General features: G+C 38.2%; 2 protein-coding genes across 2 annotated transcripts in view; both read right to left on the bottom strand.

Moving 5' to 3' along the window:
• Window positions 1–8,390, bottom strand: part of LOC101740041 (rho GTPase-activating protein Graf) — a 62,593-nt gene extending 54,203 nt beyond the window's left edge. Inside the window, exon 1 of the mRNA XM_038015543.2 lies at window positions 7,951–8,390. Coding sequence (XP_037871471.1) covers window positions 7,951–8,116 — 166 coding nt within the window. The 5' untranslated portion in view covers window positions 8,117–8,390. The remainder of the gene's footprint in view (window positions 1–7,950) is intronic.
• A 1,508-nt stretch (window positions 8,391–9,898) lies between these two features.
• LOC101746034 (zinc finger protein 330 homolog) lies at window positions 9,899–14,858 on the bottom strand. Its single transcript, XM_004922762.5, has 7 exons — window positions 14,563–14,858; window positions 14,033–14,183; window positions 13,303–13,414; window positions 12,896–13,015; window positions 12,449–12,616; window positions 11,125–11,205; window positions 9,899–10,117 (listed from the first exon to the last, which is right to left on the bottom strand). Exons 1-7 carry the CDS (start codon window positions 14,700–14,702, stop codon window positions 9,963–9,965), a joined length of 927 nt encoding a protein of 308 aa, XP_004922819.1. The 5' UTR covers window positions 14,703–14,858; the 3' UTR covers window positions 9,899–9,962.
• Window positions 14,859–15,588: the final 730 nt, after the last annotated feature.

Here is a 15,588-nt window from a genome sequence, read left to right on the forward strand (position 1 = left end):
AACGAGGCTTGTGGAGAGTATTAAGCGGTAGGCAGCGGCTTGGCTCTGCCCCTGGCATTGCTGAAGTCCATGGGCGACGGTAACCACTCACCATCAGGTGGGCCGTATGCTCGTCTGCCTACAAGGGCAATAAAAAAAAAAAAAAAAAAAAAACATTGATAATGAAGTGGATTACTTAGATGAAGTATTTGAGACTCACATTCGTAGCGGACACGTAATTTACTGTTTATTTATACGGAATCAATACGCGAAGTTGACGTTTTTTTTATGATTTAAGTATAATTTTTTTATTGATGGATGGAGGCCTTTCCAGTTTAACTAGGACAGGTGGGCGATAAAAGGCTCAGCCAGGAGCGGTGGGATTTTCTAACAGCTGCCCGAACGCCTCCGATGGAAACCGAACAACTCAAGAGCAGTTGCTTCGCGAATGAATCTACTGCCGGATCGGAATCGCGACCCGCTGAGAAGATTGAAGAAGGTTAGGTTGCAAGGAAGTTAGCGTTTGTCATTATCAGAGGTATATGTTTTACGTCTTACAAGACATATATAGTACATACTTTTTGCAAGAAGCGGCGCTTTCGTTTGGATTTTTTGTCTGTAATGATTTTTTATTTTATTTTTGAATCTCCTATCAGATAATTTTTCAATTTGTTAGAAATAAGTTTTATTCTACGAATTCGTTACGAAATACCCTTAAAAATAACTTACAACGATTAATCTCCTGTTTGATGGTCACCGGTTGAAAATCTAGGTGCCCACATAAAAAAAAAAACATTTCATGTGACTAAAATTGACAAACACACAAAGCACACAAAAGATGACACTTACTTTTCTTTGTTTAAATTGGAACAACGTGTTTTGTGTCGACAATATATTTTGAAAAAACTAATGGGAGCGTATTATCGCGAGTCGAATACAATACACTTAAGTAGACCACATCCAGAAATGTACACCGATCGCAGTCCAAGTCTACGAAGTACTCGAAAGTGCCGGAAATAATTAAATGAACATTATAAACTTAAGCCATTAAATGATTTATTCATCACGTCTAAAATTCGCGAAGATCGAAAATACGAAAGTTATCTCTTATATATTTGTACATTAGAAAAAAAAAGGAATTCGATAAAATTAAGAAAGTGAAATTTCTAAGATTATTATTTTTGCGATTTCGAATTTACTGTTTAATTCGGCCGGTTATGAAGCGATAAGTAGAAGACTATATGCCAAGGTTCGAATCACGCAGCAGGTATCAAATTTACGAATGATAACGTTCTCCTGAACAAATTCCACGATAAAGGAATACCGTGTAATGCTACGACATGCTCTTCTTCAAACTCGGGACGTGGAGACTACTCAGCAGTCGCTCGACGAGCGCATTAACCCATAGACACAGCCCACTGAGTTTCTGGCCGGATCTTCTCGGTGGGTCGCGTTTCCGATCCGGTGGTAGGTTCTACGTTTCCTAGCATCACTCCGGTTTGAGCCCCGTGAGCTCACCTACATGCTAGGGCGAAGCTGAAATAGCCTCTCAAGGCTATCAGCATAGGTAGGACAAAAAAAAAGTGGGTCGTTGCACGTCGGCTTATAAATGTAATGGTAGAAGAATTCATTTCGAATTCTTCCGATCGAATGTCGGTACCTTTACGCATTTGCAAGCACTGGTCATCGATCTTGTCGATGAAGGGTTCGACGTGCATCTTAACCCACAGACACAACCCTCAGAGTTGCTCGCTGGATGTTTTCAGTGGATCGCTATTCCGATCCAGACTTTTTTTTTTTATTGCTTAGATGGGTGGACGAGCTCACAGCCCACCTGATGTTAAGTGGTTACTGGAGCCCATAGACATCTACAACGTAAATGCGCCACCCACCTTGAGATATAAGTTGTAAGGTCTCAGTATAGTTACAACGGCTACCCCACCCTTCGAACCGAAACGCATTACTGCTTCACGGCAGAAATAGGCAGGGTGATGGTACCCACCCGCGCGGACTCACAACAGGTCCTACCACCAGAAATTACGCAAATTATAATTTTGCGGGTTTCACTTTTATTACACGATGTTATTCCTTCACCGTGGAAGTCAATCGTGAACATTTGTTGAGTACGTATTTCATTAGAAAAATTGGTACCCGCCTGCCGGATTCGAACACCGGTGCATCGCTTCAACACGAATGCACCGAACGTCTTATCTTTTAGGCCACGACGACTTCAGAACACTGATTCAGCGAAACACTGCTCTTGCTAGGGCAGATGTTAGTAAAGCGTCTCAGACTGGGCCCAATGAACTCGTCTACACACCCTGTCAAACCACAATAGGCCCCGGGGCTACTGGTAATTAGGCAGGCAATTGGTAGAAGATAATGACAGAATTTTCTCGATCAATTTCTTTATGGAACACAGGGAGGTAACAGAGAGAAACGGACTCAACTCAGAAAACGAACAATCATTATTGGTCTAGAAGCGGTCGTGTTAAAAGTGCATTACACCGTCCGCCAACACAAAGTTGTCAAAATTGGAGATTGAACTGAATGATGGCACAGTTTCTCTATATTGGGCTGTGAGACTCACCGGGGACAGTCGTTTTAAATCATAAAAAAACTATTTAATAATGTAAAATCCATTTTTTTTGCCTACCTACTGCCAGTAAAATCGAACTTCACCGAATGTGTAGGTGAGCTCGCGCTTGAGAAAATTCAGTTAATGTCTTCTTTAATTGCTAAAAAGACGACAACACTGTTTGTCAAATTTTATTTACGCTATGAGTAAAAAATTTACATGTAATTAATTATCTATGTAATTAATGCAATTAGCTTCTTTTGTTTTCAAATAATTAGATAACTTAATAGTGACTCATTCATAATGTGTATAAATTAACTTATCTCTCAACTTCACATTTTCGTGTTTTATCATCACAATTTCAAAAAATCAAAAATATAGATAGTTTGGTGTTGATAACAACAATCAATCTATATAAACAGATTGAGCAAAAGTATATCATATAAATAATATAAAAAAAATCGCATTTTTTGTGATCACTAAAAGCTAAAAGAAGTTGTAGAAGCTGTAGTAGTAGTGCTGCTTCTAACTGTATTGGGTAGGCGCAGACACAGAAGGATGGTTTACACAGTGAGTATGAATATGTTTGCTTTCTACACGTCATCTCGGATCCTCCCGATCCACTAACGGTGCTTCTAGGTACTTCAAGCACCGGTCACCGTTCTCGTCGAACCCGTCGCTTGCGACGATGGGCTCGACGAGTAAACTAACTCTCAGACACAGCCCACTGAGTTTCTCGCCGGATCTTCTCAGTGGGTCGCGATTCCGATCCAGTGGTAGATTCTGCGAAGCACGACTCTTGCTAGGGTTCGTGTTAGCATCGTCGTCAGGTTTGAGCCCCGTGAGCTCACCTACTAGTTATGGTTACGCTGGAATAGCCGCTCCAGGCTACCAGCTTAGGTAGGAGAAAACAAAAAAAAAAAAACTGCTTTGAATAGTTTATTGAAGATAAAAATATACACAAACAAACTATATCACAAGTGGTATGAAAAAAAAAACGAACATATAGGAGTAGTAAAGACACTGACACGAAGGATGGGTAACACAGCGAATATCGAAATGTACTGCCCTCAGTTTTTTAAGATTCCGAAGTGTTAAACAACAATAATGGATGATTGCCTAAATTCATAAGCGACAGCGATTTTGTCGAATTGTAAGGCGGTTGCCCAAGTAAGTCGCGGGTAAGTGAGTCGCCTTTTTTTTTTTGTTCCTACCTAAGCTGATAGTCCTAGGGGCTATTTCAGCGTAACCCTAACTTTAGTAGGTGAGCTCACGGGGCTCAAACCTGATGACGTTGCTAACACGAACCCTAGCAAGAGCCGTGCTTCGCAGAATCTACCACCGGATCGGAAACGCGACCCACTGAGAAGATCCGGCGAGAAACTCAGTGGGCTGTGTCTGAGAGTTAATGAGTCGCCACAAAGTATTCGAAACATCGGAAATATGACATTAAAAACAATTATTAATTATGTCTGATATTTTATTGTATAAATGCTGAAAATTAATTATTTTAGAATACTCATACAAAGGATACAAATATCCCCCGAAGACCTGAGACAATATTGAGACTTTCCTCCCATAATTTTGTCAACCTAATAATTTTTATTTATTTATTAAAATACATTTAAATATTCTTGGAGTAATTTGTTTGTAGTCCATTAATTCACTGTGTTTGTGGTTCAGCAAGGTAATATAAACTGCATTCCAATCTTTTGTGGTCGACTTTAACTTTTAACTTTGTGAATTCAATTTGAATTTTACCACATCTTTAGGGGATATTACTTCCACTTAAACTTATTAAGTATTTTTCGTAATAATATTATTAATAACACAACAATAAAAAAAGTCATCAATGAAACTGTTAAATCTATAGGTAACAGCAACAAAAAAAACTTTTATTGAGAAGATTGGTACGATATACTTATAAGCACGATTTAGCTTTTTGTAAAATAACTTCCGCTCCCTATGGATACCTATATATCGCTCAAATAAAACATGAGACCATACCACAGCATTTTTGGGACCTCATTAATAATAATTCACACAAAAGTATAATGTTCATCCATACTACATTTTTTTTTTAAACTATATTGAAATACATGAAATTCCATTAATTTTTATTTGCAAATTTCGATTGATCATGATCATAGAATACGCCTACTTTTCAAATTTCATCTACTTATATAGAGGCGTTTACCTTCAAGCGATTCGCAATTTAACTACACAGTAGGAAAACCGATGTGTGCCTTTTTAGTGGCACTTTATATTAACTATACCTAATTCTGTATGACAATTTTAGTGATTTTAAATAGAAATTGATGGCCTTAATTGACCTATTGCCATATGAAATAATGTATTTGTGTATCTTTCATTGTTGAAATATGTTTTTTATTTATCACCTTAGTAAGCACACAAGTGTATGGCCCACCCGATATTGTGTAATTATCATCATTCATGGACATTATCAATAACAGATGCACAACCAGACCACCCATCATGCAGAAGAATTATGCTAAAATGAATCAAACTTAATAAATTTCCATAATTAGTAATGTTGCAAAGTCGGTGATACCTACTGTACAATTGAAACTTAGACCTCATGTTGGGTGATAGCATTCACATTATAATGTCTATGGCTTCCAGTTACTAATAAACCAAGTCCACCTTTTTTTTTTTTTCGGGCCGAGGGCCGAACCTCCTACGAGGTCCCCGCGCCTAGGGGGCGCGCGGGGTATGTGAGACTCAACGATCTGCAGGTGTTGAGAGCAGACCGCGGGCCCAAGGAATTTAGGGCCCACCCACTAAACGACTCCCCTGCACTCTTACACCCGGCGTCCGATCTCCGTCTGGGGTCAAAACCCGGTCAGAGTAGGGGGGTTCACGCGGTCAACACTACAAGCAGACACGCGTTGCCACCCCGAGGACGCCCGACCGACGGGTCGTCGAGGCGATAGTCGACGACCAACGACGTCAGTCTCCGCGGTACGGCGGCCCCACCAGGCCGCCCGGGCGATGCCGCTGGTGTTCCGGGATACCCCGCTGGGCCAGAACCAGCCTGCCGGGTCGGAACGCGATACACCGCCGACCGAAACCAAGTCCACCTACAACATGTCCTACCTGATCACCTATATATATAATTTTTATTGGTTAGATGGTTGGACGAGCTCACGGCCCACCTTGTGTTAAGTGGTTACTGGAGCCCATAGACATCTACAACGTAAATGCGCCACCCAACTTGAGATATAAGTTCTAAGGTTTCAAGTATAGTTACAACGGCTGCCCCACACTTTAAACCGAAACGCATTACTGCTTCACGGCAGAAATAAGCAGGGTGGTGGTACCTACTCGCGCGGACTCACAAGATGTCCTACCACCAGTAAAGATCCTGAAAGATTATTTTGTTTAACCAACATTTTGCTGAAGAAGTGAAATGTAACTTTGTAATTAAAGGTGCGTTTTACTTGGTATTAGCATCAACAATTTCATGTTTTTAATTTAAACTTAATTAAGTTTACACCATGCAAATGGCAGAATTTTTTTTTTTATATTTTATCCCAATTTCATACTTTAAATGGCTCTCAGTTTTAACCTGTAAATTTGCATATTGTCGCTCAAACCAAATAAATAGTCTTTCACCTTTTGATATTAAAAATCTTTGTAAAACCCTGTAACGAAGTAACATCATATTAATTTGGTTGAAAAACAACCATTCTGATTTCAAGGGTGGGTCAACATATACATATATGTACAATATAATAGATACTTTGACCTCCGGGGTGAGTAGCAGCATCCATTTTAAGATATCAATGGGCTTCAATACCAAGTGGAACATGATCATTAAAAGAGGTAGGATTAATGTTTCTTTAATAATGAAATGTTTATTTTGGAAGATGACCTTCAATTAAGGATAAATGTTTGTAATATAATTATTATTTGTAATTATGTATTGTAATGTTTATTATTTTATTTGTAATGTTTATTAAAGGATAATTGATTTTATAATTACTTGAATTCATTATAAATCCTAACCATCATTAATTAAATGTAACTTTAAATATATTATTTATATTACAATTACACTGCTTATTCATTTTTGTTGTTTGATTATCATTATTATGTAAAGTTCTAATAGTTTTATACCCCAGTAAAGTAAACTTTAACTACTTCCTTAACCATTTGCTTTTTTAGCGGATGATTGATTGTTGGCGGGCGGTTGTTGACCTAACCTCCGCAAACCTCACTGCCATAAAAAAAACCTGTACTGTAAAGAAAAATTCCAGACTTAGAAATCATGTCTCAAGTTGGGTGGCACATTTAGGTTGATGATGTCTTTAGGTTCTAGTAGCCACTGAACCAACCAGGTGAGTCATGAGCTTGTTCACTCATCTAATAAAAATTCATCACATATATGATATCGAGAGGGGAAAGGGTATTTGGTTTAAGCAAAATTTTTGCAACTTTACAGGCAAGCCATTTAAAGTTTAAAATTTGGAAAAAAAATCATAACATAAAACTTCTTCAGTCATTTGAATGGGGTAAACTTAATTGAAGTTCAATTAATAACATCCAATTGTTGATACTAATACCAAATTAGACGGACCTTTAATTACAATGGTAAATGTCGCGTATTAAGCAAAATGTTTCTTAAAACAAATAGCCTTTCACTGTCCAAATAAAAAATCACAGATACTCAATTGGCGTAAATCTCTTTTTTTTAGTTGTTCTTGAAGTGATAACATAAAGACAGATCCTAGCTTGGCACCATTACTTATGGACTATGTTGGTTGTTATGGTTATTAACAGTATCAATAAACTGCCCAAACATGGTCAGTTTACTGACACTTGCTCTAACATTGATTAACTTATGTGCAATTATTGACTACAAATTCAATTATGTCGATTTAATTCATCACAATTATAACCCAAATATCATTCTTATTCTTCACCTTATCCCACTAGGTGGGACTGGCAGAGCTAATTTTTCTCTTCCATTCTATTCTATCAGCTGTCAGCTCAACACTCACTCATCTCAAATATCATTATCAAAGTTGAAATATATTATAAGAGTTATAGATATATTTTAACCTGCAGTTTCACTAGTATTAAATCAAGAATAAATGAATTAACTTGATATATTGATAGCATGGTTCTGTGATTATAATAATATATATCTTTGGCTTGACATAGGATAACAGAAAAAGTTAAATATAATGATTTTAATGTACAGACGTAATATCGTCACACTTCTGTATTAGTTGTATGATAAACTATAACGGGCGGGGATGTACAGTGCCGAACTATGCAACACGTAGAGCATTCTTTGTGTCGCGTGAATAATTTGACCTTAACACTTTCGAGCGGTGCGCGGTCGCAGGTGAAGGGTTCGCACTCACGTTTAGCTGCCTGCACGACATCCTTGACTTCTTTGATGAGCCGCTTGATCTGCTGGCTGGTTCGTTCTAGTTCCTTTTCGTGACGTTGGAGATTCTCGCGGAACTGAGGGCTGTCCGCGAGGCACTCGGTGAACTCTAGAGGCTGCAGACCCACGCCCATCGTCATCCACTATCCACTCGTTTTATGATCACTCGCGGTCACAACACCTTGCACTTTCACCGACCGCCTATCGCGCGGGACATTGCGTTTTACCACTTCACACAGCTAACAACACTGATACGTTATTACGCTGACTTTAGTACCCTTATCTACGATGATATAAACAGAAAATTTGAAAAAAATACGGCAGTAAAATTCCGACAATACTGCACGATTACTGCGTAGCTGTCAAACTGTCAACACAAGGTAGCTTTTTGGGTCATAAGCGTCTTGATTTGATAAACTACCATAAAACATTAAGTCGTTAAATTGATTCAATTGATTCTCCTAAAAACCACTGTCTTAGGCTATTATAAGATAATTTCAGTGTGAAAAAACTCAAAACTTTATAAGCAATTCGAAAAGTCGAGGTAGAAAATAGGAAAAACTAATTGAACGTTTTATTTAAGTTTATTTACTGGTAATTATGTTAAAAATATTAACAGTAGCGATTCAGACTAACCATTACTATTGATTTTACCAAAAAATAATTTTAGTTTAGTTTTATTTGCTTAGTTTTTAATTTTAGTTTAATTTAAAATAATAACTACCAAAACATAACATTGAGAATTGGTAACACCATAGTCATGTGGCTAGTTGCGTTTCACGCAGATCATTTATTATGTCTTAGTCATAGATAATAATATATATTAGATAGACTGGTATATTGGTCTTAGTTCAATCAAACACATATTACATTTTTATTAAGTAGAAGGTATCAAAGCATGTTCGCTTTGAGAGAATTAATGATATAAAAACCTAAATTGATGGACTTGACGGACGGAAGGGACGAGTAAAGTTCGGTTATTAATTAAGGCAAGACGCGCTCCCTCACAGTACTTTTTCCACCATTAAACAAAAAAAAAACTATGAATAACTCTATAGCAATATAACTTAAATAAACTAAAAACAATATTTATAAACATTGTACCGGTTGTGTAGGTATTAAGTACTAGGATTCTCATATCTCATTCTCATTTTTGATTGGTGGTAGGATCTCTTGTGAGTCCGCGTTGGTAAGTACCACCGCCCCGCCTATTTGTGCCGTGAAGCAGTAATGCGTTTCAGTTCGAAGGGTGGGGCAGCCGTTGTAACTATACTTGAGACATCAGAGCTAATATCTCAAGGTGGGTAGCGCATTTACGTCGTAGATGTCTATGGGCTCCGGTAACCACTTAACACTAGGTGAACTGTGAGCTCGTCCACCCATATAAGCAATAAAAAAAAAACCTCGAAATGTCTTTGCATTTGTGACTTATAGAATAATAAAAATTGTTAAAAGCAATCACACAAGAACTTCATAACTGACACAAACTTTTCTTATGCGGGATTTACATTACGAAATTAGTGTCATGCATGTTGAGCTCAGTTTCACGAAAGTAGTTTCGATATATGCGAAAGTAATTTCGTTAAAAAGTTGTACTCCATCGTTAGTTTGTCATTTTCAACGCTTGAAGCGCGTCCGAACTAACAATACACACGTCCGCACTGCGGAGGCCCTTTCGCGACATTAGTTTCACGTCGCGTCTACACTATGAAATTAGTTGCATGACACTAATTTCACCAAACAATCGCGCAGGGCACGAAACTAATTTGCATGAATGAAATTAACGCATGCATTACGAAAGTATTAAATTACACGTGAAACTGTTGGTAAAACTAATGTCACGAAATTAATTTCATGCCACTAATTTCGTAATGTAAATTCGCCTTAAGTGTTTCTCAACATGTAACAAAAAACCAACAATATTTATACGATAAACATTTATTATTATATAAGCAATGTCTAAGCACTTGGTACATTAAAGTCCATTCAGGAAGTAGACTTCCCTTTTCCCTTTTCATCTGCGGCAGTCTCCTCCTCATCATCAGAGTCTTCGTCGTCGTCTTCATCGTCGTCATCGTCCTCGTCGTCGGACTCAGAGGAACAGTACGAATAATCTCCTCCCTCAGCAGCACCGTAGTCGCCTGATAACGTGTGTTAAGTGGTTACTGGAGCCCATAGATATAAGATGAGATATAAGTTCTGTCTCAAGTATGGTTACAACGGCTGCCCCACCCTTCAAACTGAAACGCATTACTGCTTCACGGCAGAAATAGGCGGGGTGGTGGTACCTACTCGTGCGGACTCACAGGAGGTCCTACCACCAGTTTTAAGAATTCGGAATAGAAAATCATATATGATAAATTTCTACAGCTATTCTATTGCTGGTTTTGCGGTCCAGCTAAAGCGGCTTCCGCCTTTTTTAATTACTGCAACGAGCAAATTATGCATTTTGAATTGCATGCTGGGAAAGTGGTTACGCCAATGAGTTGCATTCCCAAAAAACCGCACGTACCGAATGCTTCTAGTAGTTACTGAAGACCATAGGCACGGTTCCCAAGTCTCCGCTGTATTTCACAGCAACATCACTTTCACTTGATCACGTGACTTACAATCTACCCTTCTAATTATCTCCTCGTGATTAGTGTATCTATCTATTCTATGTATATATAGGTATATAAAAATGAATTGCTGTTCGTTAGTCTCGCTAAAACTCGAGAACGGCTGGACCGATTTGGCTGATTTTGGTCTTTAATTATTTGTGGAAGTCCAGAGAAGGTTTAAAAGGTAGATAGATATGAAAATGCTCGGAATTAAATAAAAATAACAATTTTGTTTTTCCTTTGACGTGTCCCCCGTCGGACGGATTCCTTTTGTTTGTTTTAAGTTTATTTTATACAAAAGTTTAGGTCTTTTATTATTATCGATTGAGGCACTACGAAGTCTGCCGGGTCAGCTAGTTTCTAATAAAACAGTAATTCCGTGGTACTCTGACATTGAATCTAGCAAGTATAGAAAGCTTAGCATGTCTGCTAGTAAACCCACTGGGCTTAATATATTTGCTTTCCCAGTACTATATACACAATGGGAATGCTTTTGGTACTTTAATGTTATTGATTATGAAATCAAATCAAATTCATGTTATATATACCGTCGTCTCCATATCCGGAGTAGTCGCCGTCGTCGTCGTCCGCTGGTGCGGTGCCTTGTCTTCCGTAGCGATGAGAACGGGCTGACAATCAGAAAAATATTTTTTAACACAGCACAAATTGTCCTCCAGAACCACTTAAAAACGGATACGCTGTCCACTCCTCTACATGTTAATAGTTTCGTAAAAAGTGCATTTTTTACATATGTATTCAAATTTCTATAAATCCAAAATTTAATTCATTAGAATTGAATCCGTAGTCGTCGTGGCCTAACGGATAAGACGTTACGATTAGCTTAATCACTTTATTCACTCTATTGCGTTGCGGCCTGTTCATCTTGCAAAACACCACTCACTTGTGTACTCTACTGGATCGTAATGCGAACGATTTTTGTGCAATAGCGAGTAGTTTAGCCACTAAATTACTCGCTACTCGACTAAAATACTCGTCTAGTCCGAACTAGGCTTAAGAGATAAGACATTCGTATCGAGTGATGACACCGGTGTTCGAATCTCAGGCAGGTACCAATTTTTCTAATGAAATACGTACTCAACAAATGTTCACGATTGACTTCCACGGTGAAGGAATAACATCGTGTAATAAAAATCAAACCCGCAAAATTATAATTTGCGTAATTACTGGTGGTAGGACCTCTTGTGAGTCCGCGCGGATAGGTACCACCACCCTGCCTATTTCTGCAGTGAAGCAGTAATGCGTTTCGGTTTGAAGGGTGGGGCAGCCGTTGTAACTATACTTGAGACCTTCGAACTTGTATCTCAAGGTGGGTGGCGCATTTACGTTGTGGATGTCTATGAGCTCCAGTAACCACTTAACACCAGGTGGGCTGTGAGCTCGTCCACCTATCTAAGCAATAAAAAAAAATTTATTTTGTATATTTTCGAAGTAGTTCTGATTTAACAGTAACCACAGATATTGTACGGGTCATATATAGTACAGGGCACGCGCTTATTCACATCAGCACTTTTACATCGCTTTACTCAAACCGTAGTATAAAGCGCCAGTACACGTTCAGCACTCATATACAACGGTACTCACCACATCAACATACATAGATAGAATTAGTTACTTGTTAGCTAAGTATATAATAAACGGATATTCTTTGACTATCAGTGACTTCTTCCGATCTAAATCTCAACTTGTGTACGCCACATGCAGTAACGTCAGTAGTAGTCATCATCGCATTACAGCAGAAGAGAAGATGTTGTGAAACAGATTGGCTAATAAATTTGCCAGAGTAAACATTCCATTAGAGATTCTTCTCCGAATGGATGAAACGTGGCGGGTACACAACCAGAAGACACTCACTGGACATGGAGAGGTCGGCCGTGAGCGCGGTGGGGTAGGAGCACTTGGGGCAGGGCGGGGCGGCTCGCCGGTCAGCGGACCGCACGCCGCGCCGCCGCACGTGCTCCTCACAGAAGCACGTTTTGCAGCGGAGACACGAGTACTGCCCAATGCGGTTACATGATTGACCTGGAAATCAAAATTTAATACATTACTTTTTATCCGGTGGAATTTATATTTTGCTAAATATGGCCGAATGAAATGACAGTGGTCCGCACATACTAGTGAAAGGGGGGCAGGGACATCACACTATCTGTGGGATTTTATGACACTCACAGATAGAGATAGGGTGATCATTATTCTAGGCTCTGACACCACCCAGCCTCTTATAAATATGCCTTACCCACATCCTCACACAAATTTAATTTTCTCCAGCTGTAATATGTATTTTTATTATGAAATACTCACACTTGTAGGTTTCCGATTCCAAAACTTGACATGAGGCCTGATGCTCAAACTGGTCATCTTCACACAAAAATCCTTGGCAGAAACAGCACCGGAAAACCCGGCCACCGTGCTCCCATACACCTGGAATAGAAATAAAAGTATTATTCTTAAATACAACATTCATATAACATAAAAATAACATTCCTAAATAGTTACAATAGAACAGTTATTTCATCAGTAGAGGAACAGAATAAGGTGATGAGGCTTGTCACTATTTCCTGACAGATCGGCTGTTGATCAAAAACATATTACTATGTGAGAACTGTAGATATTTATAGTGTCCTTGAGATATTTAGGTCTATGTTTTACAATAGCAAACAGGATTCATGTCTAAATGTCTAAGATAATGTGTAGGGTCAAAAAATCACCTCTTTCGCACTCCAAGCACACGGCATCCATGAGAGGGCAGGTGCACGCATGGGATGTGAGACATTTTCTACCATGACACACCCATGCCTCACAGAAGTCACATATAGCACCCTGGAACATTTTTAAGTTAACGATTAATATTCTTTTGTTGATGAAAATACATTAAAATGACAATACATCAAGACAAAGACATTAAAATAATTAATTAATAAATTAATCTAGCAATGGAAAACAAAGAAATAGACATGAAATTGTTAGAGTACCTCCACATACTACTGCTTGCTGTATGTAGTAATATTTTTTTTCCTACCTAGAAGCTGACGGTCTAGAGAGACCATATCAGCGTAACCTTAACTAGTAGGTGAGCTCACGGGGCTCAAACCTGACAATGTTAGTAAATGTGGGTAACTCTAACAAGACTTCATGTGGGTATTTGACTTATAGGATATCATGTCATGTAGCTAACATTATATAATATTATTTATATATATTTTATTTAACTTGTCTGTCATATGGTTAACTTTTAAATTGTTTCTATTAATGTAAACCAGTAATATTTTGCATTCATAAAACTCCGGAAATAATGACATCCATGAGTGACAGTCACCTCTCACCATTACATAGACTATTTACATTTACATAACTACTATAGGCATGAAATGGCCTTAAAAAATCAAGAAGAATCAGTTCTATATCTGTTCACAGAAAATTACAAAATGCATTACATACCACCATTCCCATTCCCGTGTTGTAAACACCTGGATGTCTAATAACACAATCTCCAGACTTTAACATGCATTTGACTTTCCCACAGTGAGCACATGTTGGGAGTCTCTGTACAGCTTGACAGAAGTAGCAAAATGCACGTGTCTTCTGTTTTCTATGAAAAAGAAATATAATAATATAAGTTTACAGCGTCTCATTGTCAAGTATTTTTTTGGTAATGATAAAAGCACAGCATAGCCATTGTTCAGATTTCATAACTTTTTTTTACCTACACACACTAGGAGTCCCTCCATCCCAAAACAAAGTGGTCAGTGGAAAAAAGCTATTTCTATAAATACACTGCGGATGAAAACAGCGGTATCGGCAAAAGTTTATACATTTATGAGAATTTCATTTAATTGTTTCTTTAACCTCATTATTGTTATAATAACAACGTGGCAAAGAGAGTCATTTGTATACATTCACATTTAACACGATAACAAAATGTATTTGTTCTTTTTAATTATATAAAAATGATGAACATCATAACCTACTTCTGACATTTGTCGCACTCCATAGCAACGTTACAGGGATGTTGAGCTAAATCTACATGTTCGCGAGCGGCCCGTATTTCTTTCTGGCGCAACTTCTGTTTCTCTGCTTTTTTACGTTGACCGGTCTTTTTCTTTGGCATGTTCTTGTTTTATTTACAGATGTAACAACGTACACAATTGGATTCTCCGTTCGAAATCATCAAAAAACATGCACTGAAGTCTGAAGCTATATCCGTGACAGGCACATAATAGCAACAGCTGATGACCGAGACATAGATTATACATCAATTCTGAAATAATTATTGTATAATCTATGGAACCACTTGTCACTAATAGCATTATTGTGAATAATAATTGTAAATAGGCATGCTTTAACAAAAACCGACTTTAAATAGAAAAAAAAAAGATATTCCAAAACAAATTAATATACACTAAAAAAACAATAATCATCGAAATCGGTTGGTGTGATATCGAGTTATTGAGTTATTCATCTATTTGTCGCGCACGTACTTAATGAAAATTTAAGCCTTATATGGTTTTCTCATGGATACCATTATCAGAACTGGACTAAATCGGACTAAAACCACACGGGAAGCGTCAGCTTTCTAATAAAAAAAGAATCATCAAAATCGATTTACCCAGTCAAAAGTTATGAGGTAAAAAAAGATAAAAAAACAGTCGCATTGAGAACCTCCTCCTTTTTTGAAGTTGGTTAAAACCGATTAACGCGCTCTTTGTCGCGCTGGTCTTGACTGTTTAAGGCTGGCTTCAAGACTGAAGTGGAACAGCGCCCCTAGCGGCAAACATAGGCAAACGTTCATCTGCATACAAATTTGAGTTAACTTTTACGCAATCGAGAACGTTAACAAACTAGCACTAAGCACACAGGTAGTCCGCCGATCGAGAGTCACGACGATCGTGCCATAATAACGGGGAGATATGCGCGAGACGTGTCACTCTACCCCCAGCCGGCTCTATGAATTTTGGCAGGCTCGGAGGCAGATTGCTGAGCAACATATGGTTTTA

The sequence above is a fragment of the Bombyx mori genome, chromosome 14 (genome assembly GCF_030269925.1).
Source record: "Bombyx mori chromosome 14, ASM3026992v2".
NCBI lineage: Eukaryota > Metazoa > Arthropoda > Insecta > Lepidoptera > Bombycidae > Bombyx > Bombyx mori.